The sequence below is a fragment of the Chrysemys picta genome, chromosome 19, assembly GCF_011386835.1.
Source record: "Chrysemys picta bellii isolate R12L10 chromosome 19, ASM1138683v2, whole genome shotgun sequence".
NCBI lineage: Eukaryota > Metazoa > Chordata > Testudines > Emydidae > Chrysemys > Chrysemys picta.
In genome coordinates, this window is record NC_088809.1 from 2,696,678 (window position 1) to 2,716,136 (window position 19,459).

Sequence of the window (19,459 nt, forward strand, 5' to 3'; positions counted from 1 at the left end):
AGGTCTAGAGTTACTGAGTGCTGGGGAAAGCACCGAGAAACACCCCTATGCACTGCGGGTGAGCACTGCCCAGCATTAACAATAACCACCATAATGAATATCAGGAAGTTGGGTGGGGTGGGAGTGCTAAGAAAAGTCCCTTGTTTTTTTAAATACAGTGTTGGCACCCCTACTTTCCAGGACAACCAGGGCATGTGCCCGGACAGAAATGGGGCAAGCGTTTCCAACCAGGCCAACAACACGGCACTTGACAGACCGCTTTTCTTCCAAGCATTCATTGCTATGATTTCATTTCAACAGTTTTGAACAAATTCCCAGAGTTTTAAACAGAACATCAAAGTACCTCACATAGATTATTTAAAAAAACAACAGTTCCTTATAATCTGATGTCTCAGACTACTGCCCTGCCACCACATTTTCCAATGCAGGTCACTCTCTGATAACCTTCCTCTTTTGTAGCTCAGTGAGCCACTTTTATAGGGCTCGTTGATGTCACCCTTTAGCTCCTGATTGCTCTCAGCAGGAGGAGCGCTGCCTCAACTCTTTTCACCTGTACAGGTAAAGGGTATCAGAGACTTAATCTGGATGTTAACTCGATGACTTCTGGATCCGGAGATAGGTCTTTGCACCTGTCACAGTGCTGATGATTTGGGTGTGTAGTTACGCAAGTGAAATAACATTTGACAGGGAAGACAATGTGTAGATTGCAAAAATTATGAGCTTGTATCTCTTGGGGGTATATTTATGCTTCCCCATCTCTTGTTTAATTGTTTTCCCGAGTTTTCTTTTTCAAGTGTTCAAGGGGAAATCTGCCCATGATTACCCATTTATGTCAGTAGATGAGGTTCTTTATTCAGAAGCAAAGTATTTCACTAGATTGTGCAGTTTGGTTGTTGTGTCAGGAACTTGCTGTTGCTACATTTCCTTTTAATTTCCCAACATCTGATTTCAATATTTCTGTTTTGAGTTAATGACAGGTGCAGGAAAAGGCAAACCCTGTCCCCAGCAAACAGCCTGCGTAACCAGTCTGACTGGTGGTGATAGGTATGAAGAAATCTTTCCCCATGCAATGGGGTGACAACAGAGCACCTGCACAACCAAAACTACAGCCTCAGTACCAAGGTAGGCCCTGTGGCCGCTGCACTTGTATTTCAAGGGGAGACTAGACCGTCACTCTGTTTTTTCACAGATTCGTTGGTCCGGTCTCACCCCCAAAATTCCCCTGCAAACTGGAGCCCAGTAAGGCCTCACAGAGCATATCCCAGTCGTGCATTGGGAGAATGGAACCCTTTCACCTGGCCCAGAAACCTACTCTCATTCCCTGAACAGAATCACAAGGCTTCCCTTTCTAGCTGATGGCTTTGGAATTAGGTCTGGATTTTCAGGGATAGTGAGCATCCACAACCCCCACTGAGATCAGTGGGAGCTGCAGGCTCTGAGCATCTCTGCAATTCAGATGCAAATAAACTAATTATAAACTCATAGCATTATACAGCACTTTTCAGTCTTGTAGTGAAAAACAGCTAGTCAGGCTTAGTAAAGGGGATTACTCATTGCATAGAAAGCAATTTAAATTATTGTGTGTAATAAAGAGAATTTGTTTGTACTAAAGTTATTATGCTACAATGTTCTCTGAAAGCTAGTTAATGTTAAATTGGCAGGGATAGTGTCACTCCATCAATCAAGGACAGACTCAAGTTTACAATGGTTGAGAAACTCCTTCCTGTTGAGTAATAGTATCTTTACACTTTCTGAGAAGGATATTTGCCCATCAGAAACTGGAATTTATAGAATATGGGGTATGTGTACCGAGTCAAATTGTGATGACTCTTTAAAGGTTTGCTGGACTCCTGTGAAAAATTGTCTGCTGGTATATCTCATGGTCAGTGGGGAAGGGGAGATGACCTCTCAATTTTACTACTGGAGAACTGATTCTAAAACGATTGTTTATTTTAACATAGTGTTTGTAAAAGGTATTCGAGCGACCGCCACAGGCCCTGAAATCCATTGTTCCAAACGAAGGGGTACAGTGGAGGCAGCAGCAGTGCTGGCTTCATCTACTGTACTACCTGGGTGCCTCGACGCTGGCTGGAAGGGGCCACCTCTAGGGGTGAGTCCCTGCGGGCGCTTCAGGTCTTTGCCTTTCTGAGGGGACTAGCAGCAAAGGAGAAAAGGAGTGAGTGCCCATTGTGCTGATGACCATGTCCTGGGAATTGGACTGAGACCCATTAAACGACATTTGGTCACAGTGGGCCATGGAGGGAGCTAAATCAGCATACGAGAGATTTTCTTTCTTATTACCTAACCACAGAGCTGTTCAGCCCCCAAGCCTTCCCTTTCTTAAGAAATTATCTGCTACTGGTATTTGTGCCCTTGACATCAAGCTCTTCGGGTTGTGACAACATAATCATTCCCATGGCAACTCATTGTGACTTCCACTGGGGCCTAATCAACAGGAACAGACTCCTAAGAAATAATGATCCTGATTACATGCAAACATCCTTTAGGAATAAAAATGGAGGCAGACCAAAAGGAAGCAATGTAGTCATCCTCTCCCCCTGCCCCTCCCCAGAAGGAATGTGTTCAAAGCAGTAGGTTATAATCAACATACATAAAGAACCATTTACATTTTGAAAGGATCATTGTGTAAAATAACAATAAATATAGAAGGGACTATATGAACTAGAGTAACTATTGCAATGCATAATGGCTAATCCCATCCCTTAACACAAGGGCATATGTCTTGCTACAGATGGTGCTTCTTAGGCGCACACAGTAACCTCAGGATTTCTTCACCTGGAGTAAAATGAAAAGGATAAATGTAAATCACTGTCTGATGTAAGGCAAAGTGGGCTGAATTCACCCTGAGCTATGCCAAAGTGCATGTCCAAAATATTGTAGCAGGGAAGCAAACTACAAAGGACAACTTTGGTGCTCACTTCCCCTTCAACCTCCCAGAGTTCACCCTCTATAATCATCCATGGCCAGAGACACAAACTGGATTGGGGGTGTGATCTGCAGGGAGTAGTACTTGACTCTCCGTGCTGCTCCTCCCACTGGGTTGTAATACCCCCGGTACAAGTAATCTACGAAGGGGAAAGGGGAGGTGCAGGCCGCTGGCCAGAATAATACTTTTGCAGCATTATTTTGCATCTGCTTTGACAGCAAAGAGGACCTAGACTTGGTCATTTTTAGTTTGTCTTAGTATCATCTTGTTTCACGTGGGCTGCCAAGGCTTAAAGAAGGAAAATATGGATCTTGGGTACCTATTGTATTCTGCATATGTTACAGAACAGCTAATGAAATGTTCTGTACCAGAAGCTAATTAACCCACATCCATGGTGTTTACTAATATTAGCTGCATTAATAATAATAATAATTAATAATGTTTTATATTACCGTAGCACCTTTCATCTAAAGATTTCAAAGTACTATACAAACATTAATAGAATAAGCCTCACAGCACTGCTGTTAGGTAAGGAAGTAAGATTGTTTCCACTCCATATTCTATTATAGAGACAGAAACAGATGAAAAATGAGTGACTTTCTCAGTCACTCAGCAAGTCAGTGTCAGAGCCATGCTGCCTGCCCTCAGTTTTTATACTATGTAGTCTTCCTCTTAGCAGCACCTTCAAGTGCACTGATTGAAACTGGCAAAGGATAAGAAAGGGTCCCTTAAGCGTCTGATAATGTACAGCACAAAGCATCACTAAGTCCTCCCATGCGCTTCTGTACTGGCAACACTGCCTCCCACTTATTCGTGTTAAGAGAATAAAACACCCTAAACTGGAACTCAGCAGGAGGGGCTTTCATTATAAAATCCATTTACGATAGACGGCCTGTATCAAAATCAGATACTTACAGAGCTGTTTCACTTGGTGGTTTTTTTGTCTTTTTGAAGCACTAAAAATAAACACAAGCAACACAATCTTGTCATTATTGTATTTCAGAATGAAAGACTTTCACTAAGTATATTCATAACATACATTAGTACCGATCCTTTCATCCCACCTGGCCCCAAATGGAATATACAGGAATCACTTTACCTCCCACTGATATGCAGCCACCTCAGGGGGCGGGTTATAACAGTTCTCAAAACAGTATACAGCAACACTACACAACAGTATCGGACAGAAAACTGCAGGGCAATTGCATTAATAGTAATACAGGACACAACATATTTCAAAGTGCTGTGCAGATGTTAACTGAGTCATTTAGGGAGACGCACCATGATTGCCCAAACTGGAAAGCAGACAGGACAACACCTGTACTTTTGTGAAAAATGCCAGGGCTGGAAAGGATTCCAACTTGATATCAGAAAGATGGTACATCTGCCACCCGGCCAGGGTGCATGAGATCAGTACAGGCAGGGCCGGATTTCCAATTAGGCACAGTAGGCATGTGCCTAGGGGCGCTGATGTTCTAGGGGCGCCTAAAAGTTAAAAGTGGGTTAAAAGTTTCATTTTGTACAGAAAACACGAGGTCAGCTGTAGGCAGGGGGAGCGCTGAAGGTGCTGTGCCTAGGGGCATGTAAGGGGTAATCTGGCCTGAGAGAAGAGTGCCATCTCCTGAATATCCAACAGACTGTTTTACTTCAGAGTCTCCCGTCTAGTAAGCCAGCCTGGCCTTGCCATAGCGTGCAAGCTTTAACAGGACCACAGCACAAGCCTAGGCTGTAGTTCATGTAGGCTATCCATGATACACAGGAAGTAGGGTGACCATTCAGAGTTTGTCATTTCTGTATAGGGCAAATTTCAATAGCTTCTCTCACAACAACACACACCTATGCACTCCCCCACATTAAAGAGAATCATGTGTCTGAGTGTACAAACCCCCATTATATGAACTGTATATGAAACCTTTCCGGATTAATTTCTGAGTCCAAGAAGCAACAGAAGTATTGTGTTAAGCCGCTCCTCCCCTCACTCAAAAAATAAGGCTGAGATTAAACAGAGCTTTTTCTTAACAGTAGCTGTGCCAAGCTCATTATGATGTTTTCTGATTCATTGATGTTTTTGTTACCTTAAATATTTTTTCTCTTCGAGCCACAATTCCAAAAATTACAGTGAGTAAAACCACCACAATGGCAGCAATAATAGCCTCCAAGGGAAAAACCGGTTTTCTATCTGTTGGAAGGGGAAAAAAACACCCATTTGGATACTGAACAGATTGATACACTTCTATAAAGCAAGTCATTTTAGAGATGTCCAAAAAAGAGCAAGTGGTTTCATCCTGTCCCTGTCTACACAGTGACCTGAACCATGCTAAAACCTGAGGTTAAAAACTGTTGTAATGCATGAGATATTCATGTGGTTCTAACATTCAAAAAGAAAGAAGCAAACAACAAACAGCCAGATATTTTTACTGACTAATTGGAAATATTAATTGGTAGCCACTCCAGCAGGTTCTCCAGCTAGGTCAGGGGTGGCCAACCTGAGCCTGAGAAGGAGCCAGAATTTACCAATGTATATTGCCAAAGAGCCACAGTAATATGTCAGCAGCCCCCCATCAGCTTCTCCCCTGGCTCCCAGCACCTCCCACCCACCGGCAGCCCCACCAATCAATGCCTCCCCCCTGTCCCCCACCTCCCAATCAGCTGTTTCGGGGTTCGCAGGAGGCTCAGAGGGGGAAGGGGAGGAGTGAAGGCACGGCAGGCTCAGGGGAGGGGGTGGGAAGTGGTGAAGTGGGGGCAGGGCTTGTGGCAGAGCCAGGGGTTGAGCAGTGAGCACCCCCCGGCGCACTGGAAAGTTGGCGCCTGTAGGGTGACCAGACAGCAAATGTGAAAAATCGGGACGGGGGTGGGGGGTAATAGGAGCCTATATAAGAAAAAGATCCAAAAATTGGGACTGTCCCTATAAAATCGGGACATCTGGTCACCCTACGCCTGTAGCTCCAGCCCCGGAGTCGGTGCCTGTACAAGGAGCCGCATATTAACTTCTGAAGAGCCGCATGTGACTCCGGAGCCCCAGGTTGGCCACCCCTGGGATAGACCATCAGGCCATGGACACAGAGTAAGGATAAACAACTGTGCAGTAGTGTTTCCTGACACCACCAGTATAGCTGGTTTTATGATGGTTCTAGCGATAGGAGAGAACGGCTTGTGGGCAGCCCTGCAGCCAGCAAACCATTGATTTATTAGAATGAGGGGTGGGAAACTGCAGCCCTAAGATAGCTGTAGATTATTATGAAAACATATGCACCAGATCCCTACTGTGGCACCTTTGTATTCTGTACATTGATACAATTCAAATGTATCCTCTTATTTGTGTGTCAACAATCTAATTAAGGGACCGGAGAAAGTTACTGATTTCTTTCTAAACAGGGCATAGCCTCTTGCTTTTGAAACAAACATCTCAACAGCTATTAAGCAGAGGATCTTCACATTGTTTTACATCTTTAAAACAAACAAACAAACAAAAACTAGGCTTCTTGGGAGAGGCCAGTAGTCCGAGCAGAAGCCAGAGTTAGTACTCCTGGATTTAGTTCTCAATTCTGGTTTTGTCTTTGCCGCTGCCTTGTGCTGTGATTTTGGGCAAGATCCTGCGCCCGGTTCTACCTCATTTTTCCCCATCTGTAAAATGGGAATAAGAATATCCTCCTTCAAAGGTGAGCTGTGTGGCTTAATTAACATTTATCAAGCCGCCTGAGATCCTCGATTGCATCATGCTGTCTATGCACAAATTATAATTATTATACTTCATTCAGTTTTTCGGCCAATTTGCAAGTGAGCTTCGTGTCAGCCTATTTCTAGCTGTTGCTCAACCTAGCCCTGGCCCCAACCTGCTATTCAAAGCATACACGTGTCATTGCCCTACTTACTTCAAATAAAATGTCTCGTTTACAACCACCCCTGCTCTAATTTCTACTGAATTCCATCGAGGGAAAAGAACAAGTTATTATATATTGTTTGCATTACAGTCGTGCCAGAGTTCTCCACTCGTCATCGGGATCAGGCTAATTGTGCTGGGCACTGGGCAAACACGAGAGAAGAGACAGTGTCTGCCCCAAAGTGCTTATAATCTAGTGCCCTGATGCTGCAAATGGCTCCACGCTCCTGTGACTGTACAGAGCCTCGCCGACTTAAATGGGGCTCTCCACTGGCCCCAGGATTTGCCAGTATGGACTGCACTGCTGTACTGGGGCCTGTATAAAGTATAACATTTTGCTCACGGCAACTAATTGCTGGGATTCAAGTTGGCCAATGGGCATGAACTTAAAGAAGGGACTGGAATGCTTGGAAAGTTCTAATGCACACATCTGGCTTCAGGAGATCAGACGGTGAGATGAAGCCCCTTCAGATTACACTCTCCAAATACTTTTAAATAAGTGGTGGAACAGGAAAAGGATTTAATGCTGCTGTAGCCTTATAATTATTAACCAGTCAGGTACAAAAGGCAAGCTATTGTTGGTATGCACTTAGCTGAATACTCATTAGCGTTACCTTCAACTGTCAGGTGGAACTCCTTTCTCATCTCTCCGAGAACAGATTTAGCCTCACAAGTGTATGTTCCATTGTCAGATTTTTCTACTTTCTTGATAGTCAGCTGGAAAACCTCACTAGTATGGTATATCTGATAGCGATCTTTCTTCAGGGTCAGGGTGCTGTTGTCTTTATACCAAACCATTTCAGCTTGAGGGTTGGAATTCACATTGCAAGTCAGCTTCACATCATTCTTTTCTTCTACTGGAGGAGGGTCTTCCCCAGTTAGGAGAGGAGGAACTGTTCACAACAACCAGTTATTTGAATTACAAAGTTACCAGAACCACAAACACCTACTTACTATTTAAGGGAAAAGGAGTTCCCTTTCAACATTTCTGATGCATGCACAAATAAATTTTAAATTATTGGAGATATCCTATCTCCTAGAGCTGGAAGGGACCTTGAAAGGTCATCGAGTCCAGCCCCCTGCCTTCACTAGCAGGACCAAGTACTGATTTTGCCCCAGATCCCTAAGTGGCCCCCTCAAGGATTGAACTCACAACCCTGGGTTTAGCAGGCCAATGCTCAAACCACTGAGCTATCCCTCCCCCCAACAATGATGATGTATAGCAATTCTGTAACCCTTCACAGCACTACTTGAACAAACTGGGCAGTCATCATTAGGAACAGTAATTTCCAGACATAATTTTAAAAGGGAGTCCCGACTACTTTTCAAAACACCGATATCAATCAGTTCTGCTGCTACAGCTTTTAGCAGTCTTTCCTACGAGCTGTACTGGTGTTAAATTTCATTCTGTCGTAAGATCAGATAGTACAGTCAGAAATCTAAACTGTAAGATCAGAATGTAGCTTATTTAATAGCTGTCCCATGCGCTGCTAAGCACTGCTGGAACTTGATACATTCAGAGCCACCAAGGAGAGGGGCGAGATTGATCACACGACATCTTCCATCTGGAGGCACAGTTGGCCACCTTTATGTCATCAAAGCTTCAGGCATCACCTTTCAGCTTTCACTGAATAAAAGCTTGGTTTTTACAGCGTAATAACTAATGCATATTAACCATCATGCTGCAAAATCCTAGTGGAGTCAAGGGGCAGATGGTTTTTGCCATGATGTACCTAGGCGCCATCAATCCTACATCTCCCGCCCGTGGCTGCGCTCACCTAGCTAAAGTGTCGTGTGTCTCCTAGGGTTTGACAGTGGGATGGCTAACACACCTCAGTTATCCCACTGGAAACACACACCCTTTTTTTTTTTTTTTTTTTCAGTGAAGACATAGCCACAGGCACTCATTCCTCCTGGTTCAGGAATAGGCCACTCATCAGCCGGTGTCTGGAGCTTAGGTGCATCAGGAGGATTTGATATATTCCTCTAGCATCCCGCAGTGGCCACTGCGGCAGAGAAGATACCAGAGGAGACGGGTCTTTTTTGTGCTCTGATTCTTTTGTTCCCCTCTCTTTTCAAGCGGGAGTCTAGGTGGAGGAGGCAACAATAGCTAGTAAATCTACTTCTTAATCAAGGGCCTCATCCAGCTCCCACTGACGAAAACGGAAAGACCCCGCATTGATTTAAATCAAAGTCGGATCTGGCTTGAAGGTTTTGTTTACACTAGGAAAAAGGTGTATTTTGAACACATTAGCGAACACCTAACATCAGCTAACACTTTTTCTTAGGGAAGACAAGGCACAAGAATATAGAACAGTTCGGCCTGGACTTCAACTAGTGAGCAGCCCATGGGTGTGCTAAACCCATTGATCTCACACACCCATGGCTATTTTGCATAATCAGGCCTCCCATTAACTCACACTGGACATCCAGAGTCACCGAGATCTGAATGGACTCGTTCCGCACCAGCTTGCAGGTAAAGCTGACTCCATTGTCGGTCTTAGAGACTGGAAGTATGCAGATGTTAGTGGTATTAATTTTATTTCCATCTTTCAAGTTCACAGTCCCGTCTCCTCGGTACCAGCGTAATTCCTCCGCCCTGCTGTTGTTACGTACAGTGCACCACAGGGACTCGTCACGGCCGGGCTTTGTGGATAGTATTTGGTTATCAGAACTATTGTTTATAGCCAGCTCCACACCTGGGAAGGGAAATGGACATGGTGAGTTTCACAATCTGTACCTTTTGCACAGGCCAGGACAATATTCGTAATTACCAGGCCGCTCTTACAGTGCCCAGGCCCCAGAGAACAGGTTAAGAATGGAGTTGTCAGGCTTAAATCTAATAACTTCATTTTCTAAAGCAGCTTCTAAAACCGCAGCCACAATTGTTCAGGCACAACTTTTGTTTTATTTATTTAGATTTACAAAACCAGATAAAAAGGTGCCAGTCCTAATCTGTAAGCGTTCGAAACGCACAAGCAAACACAGAGCCCTGACACTGGAATCTGGGCCATGAAGAAAAAACCCACCAGCCACCACATATATACAGGCAAGTCTCATCTTACGCGCATTTAACATGTGCAAATTCAGTTTTGCGTGGTCGGCAACAAAAAAAAAAAAAAGAGAGAAAAATAACAATTGAAATAGTGTACCTGTAATGCGGGCGATTCTGCCCGCCATTACACTCAATGTAATTTTGACTATACGTGATTTTCACTTTACGCTGACAGCGGAACGTAACCCCAGGGTAAGATGAGATTCGCCTGTAGCAGTAATGTATTAGCCTCTCCAGCAAAAGGACACAATAAAGACAAATACTCCACCCTCCTGAAATACTGTGTGTGCTCAGTTTTCACAGACACACTTTTATGTACTCAATTTTTCATGCTCATGTTTTTATGTGCTAATTTTTTTGATTGTCTCGAGTTGCATTTGTGAGTATAACTGGGTAGTTAGATCACCAGCTACGTCTGCATTGGCTTCAGTAGAGTTTTGCTGTTCAAGGACTGCAGAGTCGGATTCTAAGTTTGGAGCCTTAGGACATTTTCACTGGGAAAAATAATCCCTATGGGAAATAAGTTGTCATTTCTCTCCAAAGCTCAAGACTCTAGTCCCCATTATGTCTTAATTAACTGAAAAAGTCAGTTGAAAATGCAAAGGCAATTGCTCTCTCGGGGCACAAAAAATAACCGAAAACCATTATTCTCTTGTTTGGTACTCCTAGACAGTTAAAGCATTCAGACTTGTTGTTTTTCACGTATTGTTCAAAGAATGTAGTCCTCTGATTTTTGTACCTTTGGAGTTCGCCAGTCTCATTCAGTGTGAATGACACTTTTTAAAATGCTGAAGCCTCTTCATTCTCTCTGGTTGCTCACGATGCCATATTGAGCAGATCAGTTCTTTCTATGCATAGCCTATTTAGGAACGATTACTACAATCTAGGAAATGTCGGGCGGGATCGAGCTGTAGCACATCACCTTGGACACCACCCAGTGACAGGTGTCAAGCAGAGCATCAGTAGATATTAAGAATCTCAGACAAATATGCTGCAGCTTTTCTTCGCTGCTTACCTGTGACTAGACATGGCAAAAGTAAAACTGCAAGGACAGGTACTCCATAAGGGGCAGGTAGGCGGCTTTTCTGGGCCATCTCTGATCTATTCAGGTGGGATCTGTTGGATAGAGAGTCATGGTTCTATGAATACTGCCAGCATGGGATAATTATACATTGCTATCACACATTCCGAGTAAAACCCTCCCAGAAAGGCCCTTCACAGCTGATGGGCAGGTGGGGCCCTGAGGAGGATGTTGTATTCGTTTCTTGTTGGTTGTACTCCACGTTAAAATAGAAGCGACTCGCCTTTAAATCGTTAGCCCCTTCCTCAGAAATTATTTTTTTCCTAGCAATGGGAAGTTACTGCTGTGGCAGAGAGCCTTTCTCTTGGGGTAGCTAACCCTGCTGCTTACCTTGGGGAGAGTCTGCGAAGAGGCTTCTCCTGTTCAGAAATGCACAGCACTTTCCTCATCTCATTTATAAGGGCTGAACTGTAATGTTTTTATTGTAGTTCAGTGTCAAGTGAGACAGATAAACTGGGTTCAAGGCCTTGTTCCTTCACTGAATTTCTGAGTACACAGAACACCGGTCAGAAACTAAGGATTCTTCCTGCACTGCTCACTGTTTTATGGGACTAGCTGAGGCAATGAGTAACTAACAGGAAAGTTACTGGGTCCATTGCTGATTTCAACCAAAAATAAGGCATGTTTCCTTCTCAGCTGGGGCCTGGGCCGGCATTCATTCAAGCCAGTGGGAGCTTTGTTTCAGACCTCAAGAGCCAGGACAGGAGCCCATCCCATTCTCTCCCTCGCAGTCCCTGGGACTGCATGCAGGAGTGAGGTGACTGGGAACTGGCTCAAACTCTGAAATGTATATTTGGAGATTGAAGACCGGGGTCACTGCAGTGACATAGGAACCACAAATGAGTCCCCTCTGCCCCCATAAGACTCCTCCAAGCTGGAAACACCTATTTTTCAGTTAGCTCAGCCACTGGGGCCAGTGATGTTACAGTGGATACAACTGCATTGAATTCGCTGGAGTTTCGGCTGCTTACAAGTCTGGATTTGTCTCCATGTGTTTCGAAGCGTCACTTTGGGGGTGCTGCTGAAGCCCGTGGTGCTAAGGGAAGATGGTGTTTTGAATATTCTCAGCACACCTTAGCAGGACAAAGGTGATAACTATAAACCACAAGGTCCTCACCCATCCTGACCCCGAAAGGAATGTCCCACGGACGTCGATGGGCCTTTGGGTGCTCAGCACCTCTCTGGATCAGGCTCATCATAAACCTGGGGTCAGAAACTGTCTACAGTGGGCCATAAAGTGCATTTCATAAGCAGGAAAGGGACCCTGAACAAGGTGGACTATGTTCGACCCACTCAGCAGAGAGCGCCAGTGGGTTTGGCGAGCTGCTGTATGGTTTTGCAACTGACAGGACACTAGAGGGTGCCAGTGCACAAAATACTATGTATTAGTAGCTCTGTACATTTGTTCAGCTGTTGAAAAAATCCACACAAAACAAGAAGCCATTTTCAGGAAACGTTTTTTATTTGATACCTACCCAAGGTGCTTTGGAGAGAGGAATCAGAGTGGGGCCTGTCTCTGACATCTCCTCCTGGATGTCTAGCTGCCATCCCTAGCTCAGCATGGCTAAAACAGAGCACGGGCGCCATTTAGGTAGGGCAGAGGGGGGCTGCAGCCCCCCTGAGTTTTGTACCCCCACACTGCTTACTCCCCCCTGCCTCCCCAGCCAGGAGTAATGTGGCTCACTCACTCCTCCCCCCCGCCCCGCTGGCTATTCTTTGCTCAGCCAATAGGAATACAGAGGTGTATCGGGCAGAGCCAATAGCAGGGCTGGGAGCTTCTGCAGCACTTTTTTCAAATTAATTTTCCTGAAACAAACAGGCTCAGGGGGAAAGAAACTCTGGGCTTAGGTCAGAAGATGCTTGCTGCAGATTTCATCATGATCTGCCCCTCCCCTTCCCATGGTGACATGTTACAAGGGCAGGAGCAGACCCTTGGGACCCCAGTAGACACAGATGCTTGGGGGGCGCGGGGAGCAGGGGCTGCTGCCCCAGGCACATTCAGGGGATAATTACCCCCAGACAGCAAGAGCCCTGCTGAAGAATGACCACCTGGGATCTTTCCCTGCTGTCAAGAAACAAACATGCCGTCACACCACAAAGATTGTTTAAATTACACTTAAAACTTCCTATTTATTCCCAACTCTTTAATTTTGAAATGAATGGCAGTGCCCCAGTGTGGCCATTCATTCTGCCATTTAGTCCCACGTGTCAGCGGGAGTCTTTCCTTTGCCTACACTGGGCTTTGGGTCAGGTCCATAGGCTGTGACACAGCAACATCGATCCCTCTGTGAATGCCGGGATTTCACCAAATCTCCCCAGAGTGGGGGTGCACTTTTCTGGGACCTTTTTCCCAGATACCTTTTGAGGAGCTGCTGCCCCTGGACTGCTCCCCTCAAGCAGCCATTTTGCATCTTTCTGCTGTATCTCCTCTTCCAGCTGGTAAATATTCTTATCTCCTGTTGTACCTACTCTGTAACATTTCTGAGGGTGGCAGAGTCTGACAGATCAGTGAGTTTCATGGAGATGATGTTTACTCTATCAAATCCTTACAGCAGCACACCAGAAACCTCCTTCCAACTTAATCCTTTGTATTTATCATAACTATTTGTAGAAACTCTTCAGTGAACATAAACCTAAGCCAATCTGAACAAGTTGTAAGATTTGGCTGCCAACATTTCTTTGTTATAGATCTATGCTGCTAACATCCATCATTTAATTAAACTCTAGATAGTGATTCTTTTTAAAGGTATAGACCCCAGTGTTAATAAAAAAATGATTAAATAAATAGATTGGGCTATTTTGGGGCTAATTTTTAAGTGACTGTGGACTATTGATGCAATAGAAAATTGCCCCGGGAATCATGGTTAAAGTTGCCTCCCGCTACCAAAATCTGAAATGGCGTCCTTGAAACAGAGCCTTTAAACTTTCCCCCAAGCCCTCCCCACGCCCTCCCTCCTTGATCACTGTGGACAACACCACCATCCTCTCAGTCACTCAGGCCCGTAACCTGGGTGTCATCTTTCACTTGGCCCTCTCTCTTGACCCTCACACCCAGAGTCTCAGATTTGTTCTAGATAATCTCTCTACAATACGGCCTTTCCTGTCCATCCACACAGATAAAACTCTTGTCCGGGCTCTCATCAGCTCATGTCTTGATTATTGCAACATCCTTTTCTCTGGCCTTGACAAATTAAACCTTGCTCCCACTAATATCCATTTAAAATGCTGCTGCAAAGATCATTGCTTTGACCATGTGACTCCTCTCTTTGCACCCCTCCACTGGTTCTGCCTTTCCTACAGCATCAAACATACGCTACTTGTCTTCACTTTCAGGGCCCTTCCCGGCCTATCCCCATCCTACCTATCAGCTCTCATTCGCTGTCAGGAAGTTGACTCCCACCTCCGATTGGTCTCTGATGCCAGTCTCCCTCACCCACTTGTTACATTGTCAAACAAGCACCTAAAATTGAAAGGCAGAAAATTTCAAACTGACAAGAGGCAATAGTTTTTCGTATATTTGTGCACAGTAGCCTGTCAAACATGTTGCCGCAGGATATCATGAAGACCTAGAACTTAGTGAGACTCAAAAAAAAGGACACATTTATATGGATGACATTGTCCATGTTGACGGTGATCAGAATAAAAATTTATAAGGGGTATAAATCCTCATGCTCCAGAGGATAAATCAGCTACTAACCGTGTCACATTAGGAAGAAACTTCTCTGATGGAGAGATTATTCCATAACTCTATTATGGAGGTTTTTGCACTTTAATTTAAAGCATCTGGTATTATGCTTTGATCCAGTATGGTTAGTCCAATGTTCCTATATATGATGATCCCTGTGCTTATAAGACACCACCTTTCCTGTTGTAGATAGGGAATGATAAGAGTAGTGAAAATAGCGCATTTTACAAGCTGAGATCTTTCCTTAGATATGACTCTGAACATGCCCAGAAGGACTAAATTAATCATCACCAATCAATTCCTGAGACTAATCCAAGCCTGGCAAACCTGCGAAGAAGAGATTTAGGACTTGACAGGGAATGGGACAAAGTTTATTTTCTGTTTGATGTTCTAGACTCTGACTTCAAACATTAGACCTCGTTTAGGCCGGATTTGATCATTCAGAACATCCATCATTGAATAATTAACCATATGACCTTTCTGGCATTTATAGATAAAAAACATTCAAGCTCTTCTTGAGAAATGGTTTGCAAACTACAACCTGCCCCTGGAGTTAGATATGTAATGGGATATGCAAAAACATGCACAATCTAGGGTTGAGAGATTGGTTAATTTGTCAAGCAAAAAATTAACCAATCATAGCATTAATCCTATTCCCAGGACAATGTGCTCACAATAGTGCCTCAGGTGTTGCTCAGAGGTCATTGGCATCTTCCCAATCATTCCAGTTCCCTGATTGTAATCCTATTTTAATACATGGTGTAGTGTAATTTGCAACAACACTTGCGTCATGAGTGCAACCAACTCTATTCTCTCCATTTGCTGAATGTCAGCGTTGAGAAGTAAAGCATCTGAGTAATGCCACAAATATATTTAGCACAACATCCCCCTTCCACCAAACCTTCTCTTATTTTTCCTCTCTATTTGTTAAACCATTACAGTGGGTCATTGTTGCCCCAGGAAGATTCAGAACTCATGCAGCCTGGTTTCCACGGTGAGATGTATAGCTAGCCAATATACCTTGAATATATTGTTAATAATTATAGTTGCTGTTGGCCTTTAAAGCAGGAAAGCTGTTGCTCTATTCCCATCAAGGATACAAAACAAGATTACAGGTTGTACCTCTGTTTGCTCAGAATAGCAATCCACATCTTGAACCATGAGACACAATGTCTGGGGAATACTATGTGGAAGCTCCATTCCTCCAGGAATTGGAAGGGAGAAGTTGAAACAAAGCCCTCAAGCTATTGTTAACCACACAACTTAATATATGGATAGAATTTCCTCTTTCTCTCTGTCTGGCTACCCTCTAGGGGTTGGTGGACAAGAGTGGTTTAAACCTGCTGCCTGTTAATTTAATTGGGTGACCCCTACTTCTTGTGTTATGTGAAGGAGGAAATAACACTTCCCTCTTCCCTTTTGCCACAGCATTTGTAATTTCATAGACCTCCATCATATCCCTCCTTAGTCGTCTCTTTCCTACGTCCCAGTCTCTTTAATCTCTCCTCGTATGGAAGCAGTTCTGGCTCCCTCATCACTCGTGTTTCCCCTCTCTAGTCTGCACCTGTTCCACTTCGCATAGAATATTTCAGAGACATGGCGCCAAGGCGCAGAGGGGTGAGTCAGCGGCAGCTGTTGGCAGGATGGTGCAGAGCCCTGCAGGGCTGGGCGGCTCCGGGCAGGAGGAGCGGGGAACAAGCTGAGTGCCATGCCCAGCACCCTCATCGGGGCCCATCCCACCAGGGCACAGCCTCCTGCCCAGCCTAGGCCTGTGGGGGAGGGATAGCTCAGTGGTTTGAGCATTGGCCTGCTAAACCCAGGGTTGTGAGTTCAGTCCTTGAGGGGGCCACTTAGGGATCTGGGGCAAAATCAGTATTTGGTCCTGCTAGTGAAGGGAGAGGGCTGGACTCAATGACCGTTCCCTTCCAGCTCTATGAGATAGGTATATCTCCATATATTATTATATGAGGAAATTAATCAAACTACCAGCCCCGCGGGGGGGGCCCTAAGACCTGCCTCACCCTGGGGGCCACCCATGTGCTGTGCCAGCACGGGGAACGCGCCCCAGTGCTGGCTCCGGCCACAGGCTGGCCTGGCCCGGCCCAGCCCCGTCCCGCTCCCCAGCGCCCCCGCCACGCCAGGGCCCGGTGCAGCCCTGGGGCGCCCCCCACGTCCGAGCTGGACACGTTAGCCTTGCTGCGCGGAGCACTGCCTCTTTAAGGGTGGCCACGCCCTCTTGGTTACGTTACCAACTCCGGTTTTTTTTTTAATACACCTGGCCTAGCATGGGGCCTTACCGCCCCCCCCCCCCCCCTCGGCTGCCTCATTGGTCCATCTCTCGCCCCGCCCATCCTGGTCCTCTCCTCCCCCATTGGGATGTTACCTCTCCGTTCGCTCCGCCCTTCCCAGTCTCCTCCTCCCCCATTGGTTCCTTTCCCCTTTCTCTCGCTCTCTCCTCCCTCATTGGCCCCCATCCGCTTCGTGCCGGCCTCTGCCTTCCCATTGGTACGCCTCAGTAGGCCCTGCCTTCCCATTCGTCACCTGCTCAGCTGTCCCTGTTCCTGCTTTTCATTGGCCAGCTCCTCAGACGTTCCTGCCCCTCCATTGGTCACCTCCTCAGCTGTCCCCGCCCCTGCCCTCCTATTGGCCGCCTGCACCGCTGTCCACCCCTCCTTTCCCCCCCCGCGCGCCAGTCTCCCGTCTCCGGTGCGGTGGCTGGGCCCTGTGTGTGGCCGCGCGTCTCTCCCCATGGCCGGGCGGCTCGTGCTGTGGCTGCTGCTCGGGCTGGGCCCGGCGGGCGGCGCCCACATCAAGAAGGCGGAGGCGGCGGCGGGCGAGGGGGAGGCCCCGGGCCAGGCCCCGGGCTACCTGCGCTCGGCCGAGCTGGGCGCGGCGCTGCGGGCGCTGGCTGAGGGGGCCCCGCCGGGCCTGGCCCGGCTCTTCAGCATCGGGCAGTCGGTGGAGGGGCGGCCGCTGTGGGTGCTGCGCCTGACGGCGGGGCTGGAGCCCGCGCGGCCCGAGGCGGAGCCGGGCGGGGCCCCGATCCCCGGCCGCCCGCAGGTCAAGCTGGTGGGGAACATGCACGGCGACGAGCCGCTGGGCCGGCCGCTGCTGCTGCGCCTGGCCCAGGAGCTGGTGTCCGGCTGGGCCCGCGGGGACGCCCGGGCCGGCCGCCTCCTCAACGCCACCGACCTCTACCTGCTGCCTAGCCTCAACCCCGACGGCTTCGAGCGGGCCCGCGAGGGCGACTGCGACGGCACGGCCCCGGGCGGCCGCGAGAACGGCCGCGGCAAGGACCTGAACCGCAGCTTCCCCGACCAGTTCGGGGCGGACCAGCCCGACCTGGAGCCCGTGCCCGAGGTGCGGGCCCTGATCGCCTGGATGCAGCGCAACAAGTGAGTGGGGGGAGCCCCTCGGCCAGGGAGAACCGGGGGGAGCCCCTCGGCCAGGGGGAACCGGGGGGAGCCCCTCGGAGGGGGGGACTGAAGGTGCTTTGTCTGTATGTGACGCTTTGGTGTGGCTGAGGAGGGGTCTGGATCCAAGGGGCGAGGACCGCGGGCTCCTAGCCAGTAGATCCCGTCTGGGCTTTGGGAGATGGGGATGACTGTGGGGAGGGGGGTTGTTGGGGTGAGGGCTGGAGGTACGTAGCGGGACTAATGGTCAAGCCATTGTAATACATTTTCCTTACCTTGAAGTCTCCTGTGGTTCTGTCTGCATTGTACCAGTTCCCTTTAGCTCCCTTTGTGCTGTAATCCGCGGCTGCTGGGGCGTCTAGCTGCTTGGCTCTAACTTATGTGCTGGCTTGTTTAGCAGACCTCTTATGAATGGAACAGTGGAACATTTTATTGGTTAACTACACAAAGGCCCACGTGCACCTGGCAGAGAAACCATGTTGGTTTCTTTATGGACAACTGCACTTAAGGGACCACTAGCAATGTTGTTTTCCTGGCTAATCAAACAAGGCAATAGTAACTTAAACTATTCATGTTGACAGGTTTCAGAGTGGTAACTATGTTTGTCTGTATCAGTAAAAAGAACGAGAAGTACTTGAGACACCTTAGAGACTAACAAATTTATTTGGGCATAAGCTTTCGTGGGCTAAAACCCATTTGCATGTATCTGATGAAGTGGGCTGTAGCCCCCGAAAGCTTATGCCCAAATAAATTTGTTAGTTTCTAAGGTGCCACAAGTTCTCCTATTCTTTTGTTCATGTTGACTCCTTCTTCACAGCAAGCTTAAATGAGCTCTCAGTAACGGATAGACTTATTTTCTGGATGTACTTCACCTCAAGACCATTGGTGACCTTTGCTTGTGGCCCTGTATTGTTAACTCGCCTCTGAATAGCTGTCTGATCTTTAGTAATATGAACCAAATGTGTTGCTTAATACCTACTGGTGCTCAAATACTGAGGTCTGGCATGAACTGTGGTAGGTGGAGCATCCACCTTTCCTCCACCCTAATAAATTTTCCCCACATTGCTTCTTGCTGTTGTTGCATAGAGAATTATTGCTGAATGTTTCTAGATGTAGGTCTTGATCCCACAAATGTTCATGCATGTCAGTAGTTCTATTGAGTGTGTGTGGGCCACACTTGCTGAACTTTACTGTCAGCTCTGCTGTATTGATAGATTCATTTTGTGCTGCAGCATAAGCCCCAAATTTGCTCTTGCTCAAAATTATCTAGTGGGGAAAATCCTCTGGGTTCCAAACATTATTAGTTTAAAAATAAATTAAAAAAAAAGTGTATTTTGGCAAACCACCGCTGACAAAAAAAGCTACTTTGTCAGCTCTATGCAGGAACAATCCAACACA

At 46.7% G+C, this 19,459-nt stretch overlaps 2 protein-coding genes across 3 annotated transcripts in view; one reads left to right on the forward strand and one right to left on the reverse strand.

Annotated features, from left to right (window-relative positions):
* Positions 1-259: 259 nt before the first annotated feature.
* On the reverse strand, positions 260-18,564 carry TMIGD1 (transmembrane and immunoglobulin domain containing 1). 2 transcript variants are annotated; one of them, XM_065572878.1, is made up of 7 exons: positions 18,337-18,564; positions 10,898-10,998; positions 9,248-9,526; positions 7,442-7,720; positions 5,023-5,126; positions 3,863-3,903; positions 260-2,796 (listed from the first exon to the last, which is right to left on the reverse strand). In XM_065572878.1, the coding sequence occupies exons 1-7, from the start codon at positions 18,363-18,365 to the stop codon at positions 2,793-2,795; spliced, it is 837 nt and encodes a 278-aa protein (XP_065428950.1). In that variant the 5' UTR covers positions 18,366-18,564; the 3' UTR covers positions 260-2,792. The 2 variants fall into 2 exon arrangements, with proteins under 2 accessions (XP_065428950.1, XP_023961714.3); XM_024105946.3 differs by lacking the exon at positions 18,337-18,564 and adding an exon at positions 11,294-11,916.
* CPD (carboxypeptidase D) overlaps positions 17,320-19,459 on the forward strand; it is a 32,372-nt gene continuing 30,232 nt past the window's right edge. The window contains exon 1 of the mRNA XM_065572862.1: positions 17,320-18,043. Within this exon, the coding sequence (XP_065428934.1) occupies positions 17,397-18,043 (647 nt within the window). The 5' untranslated portion in view covers positions 17,320-17,396. The remainder of the gene's footprint in view (positions 18,044-19,459) is intronic.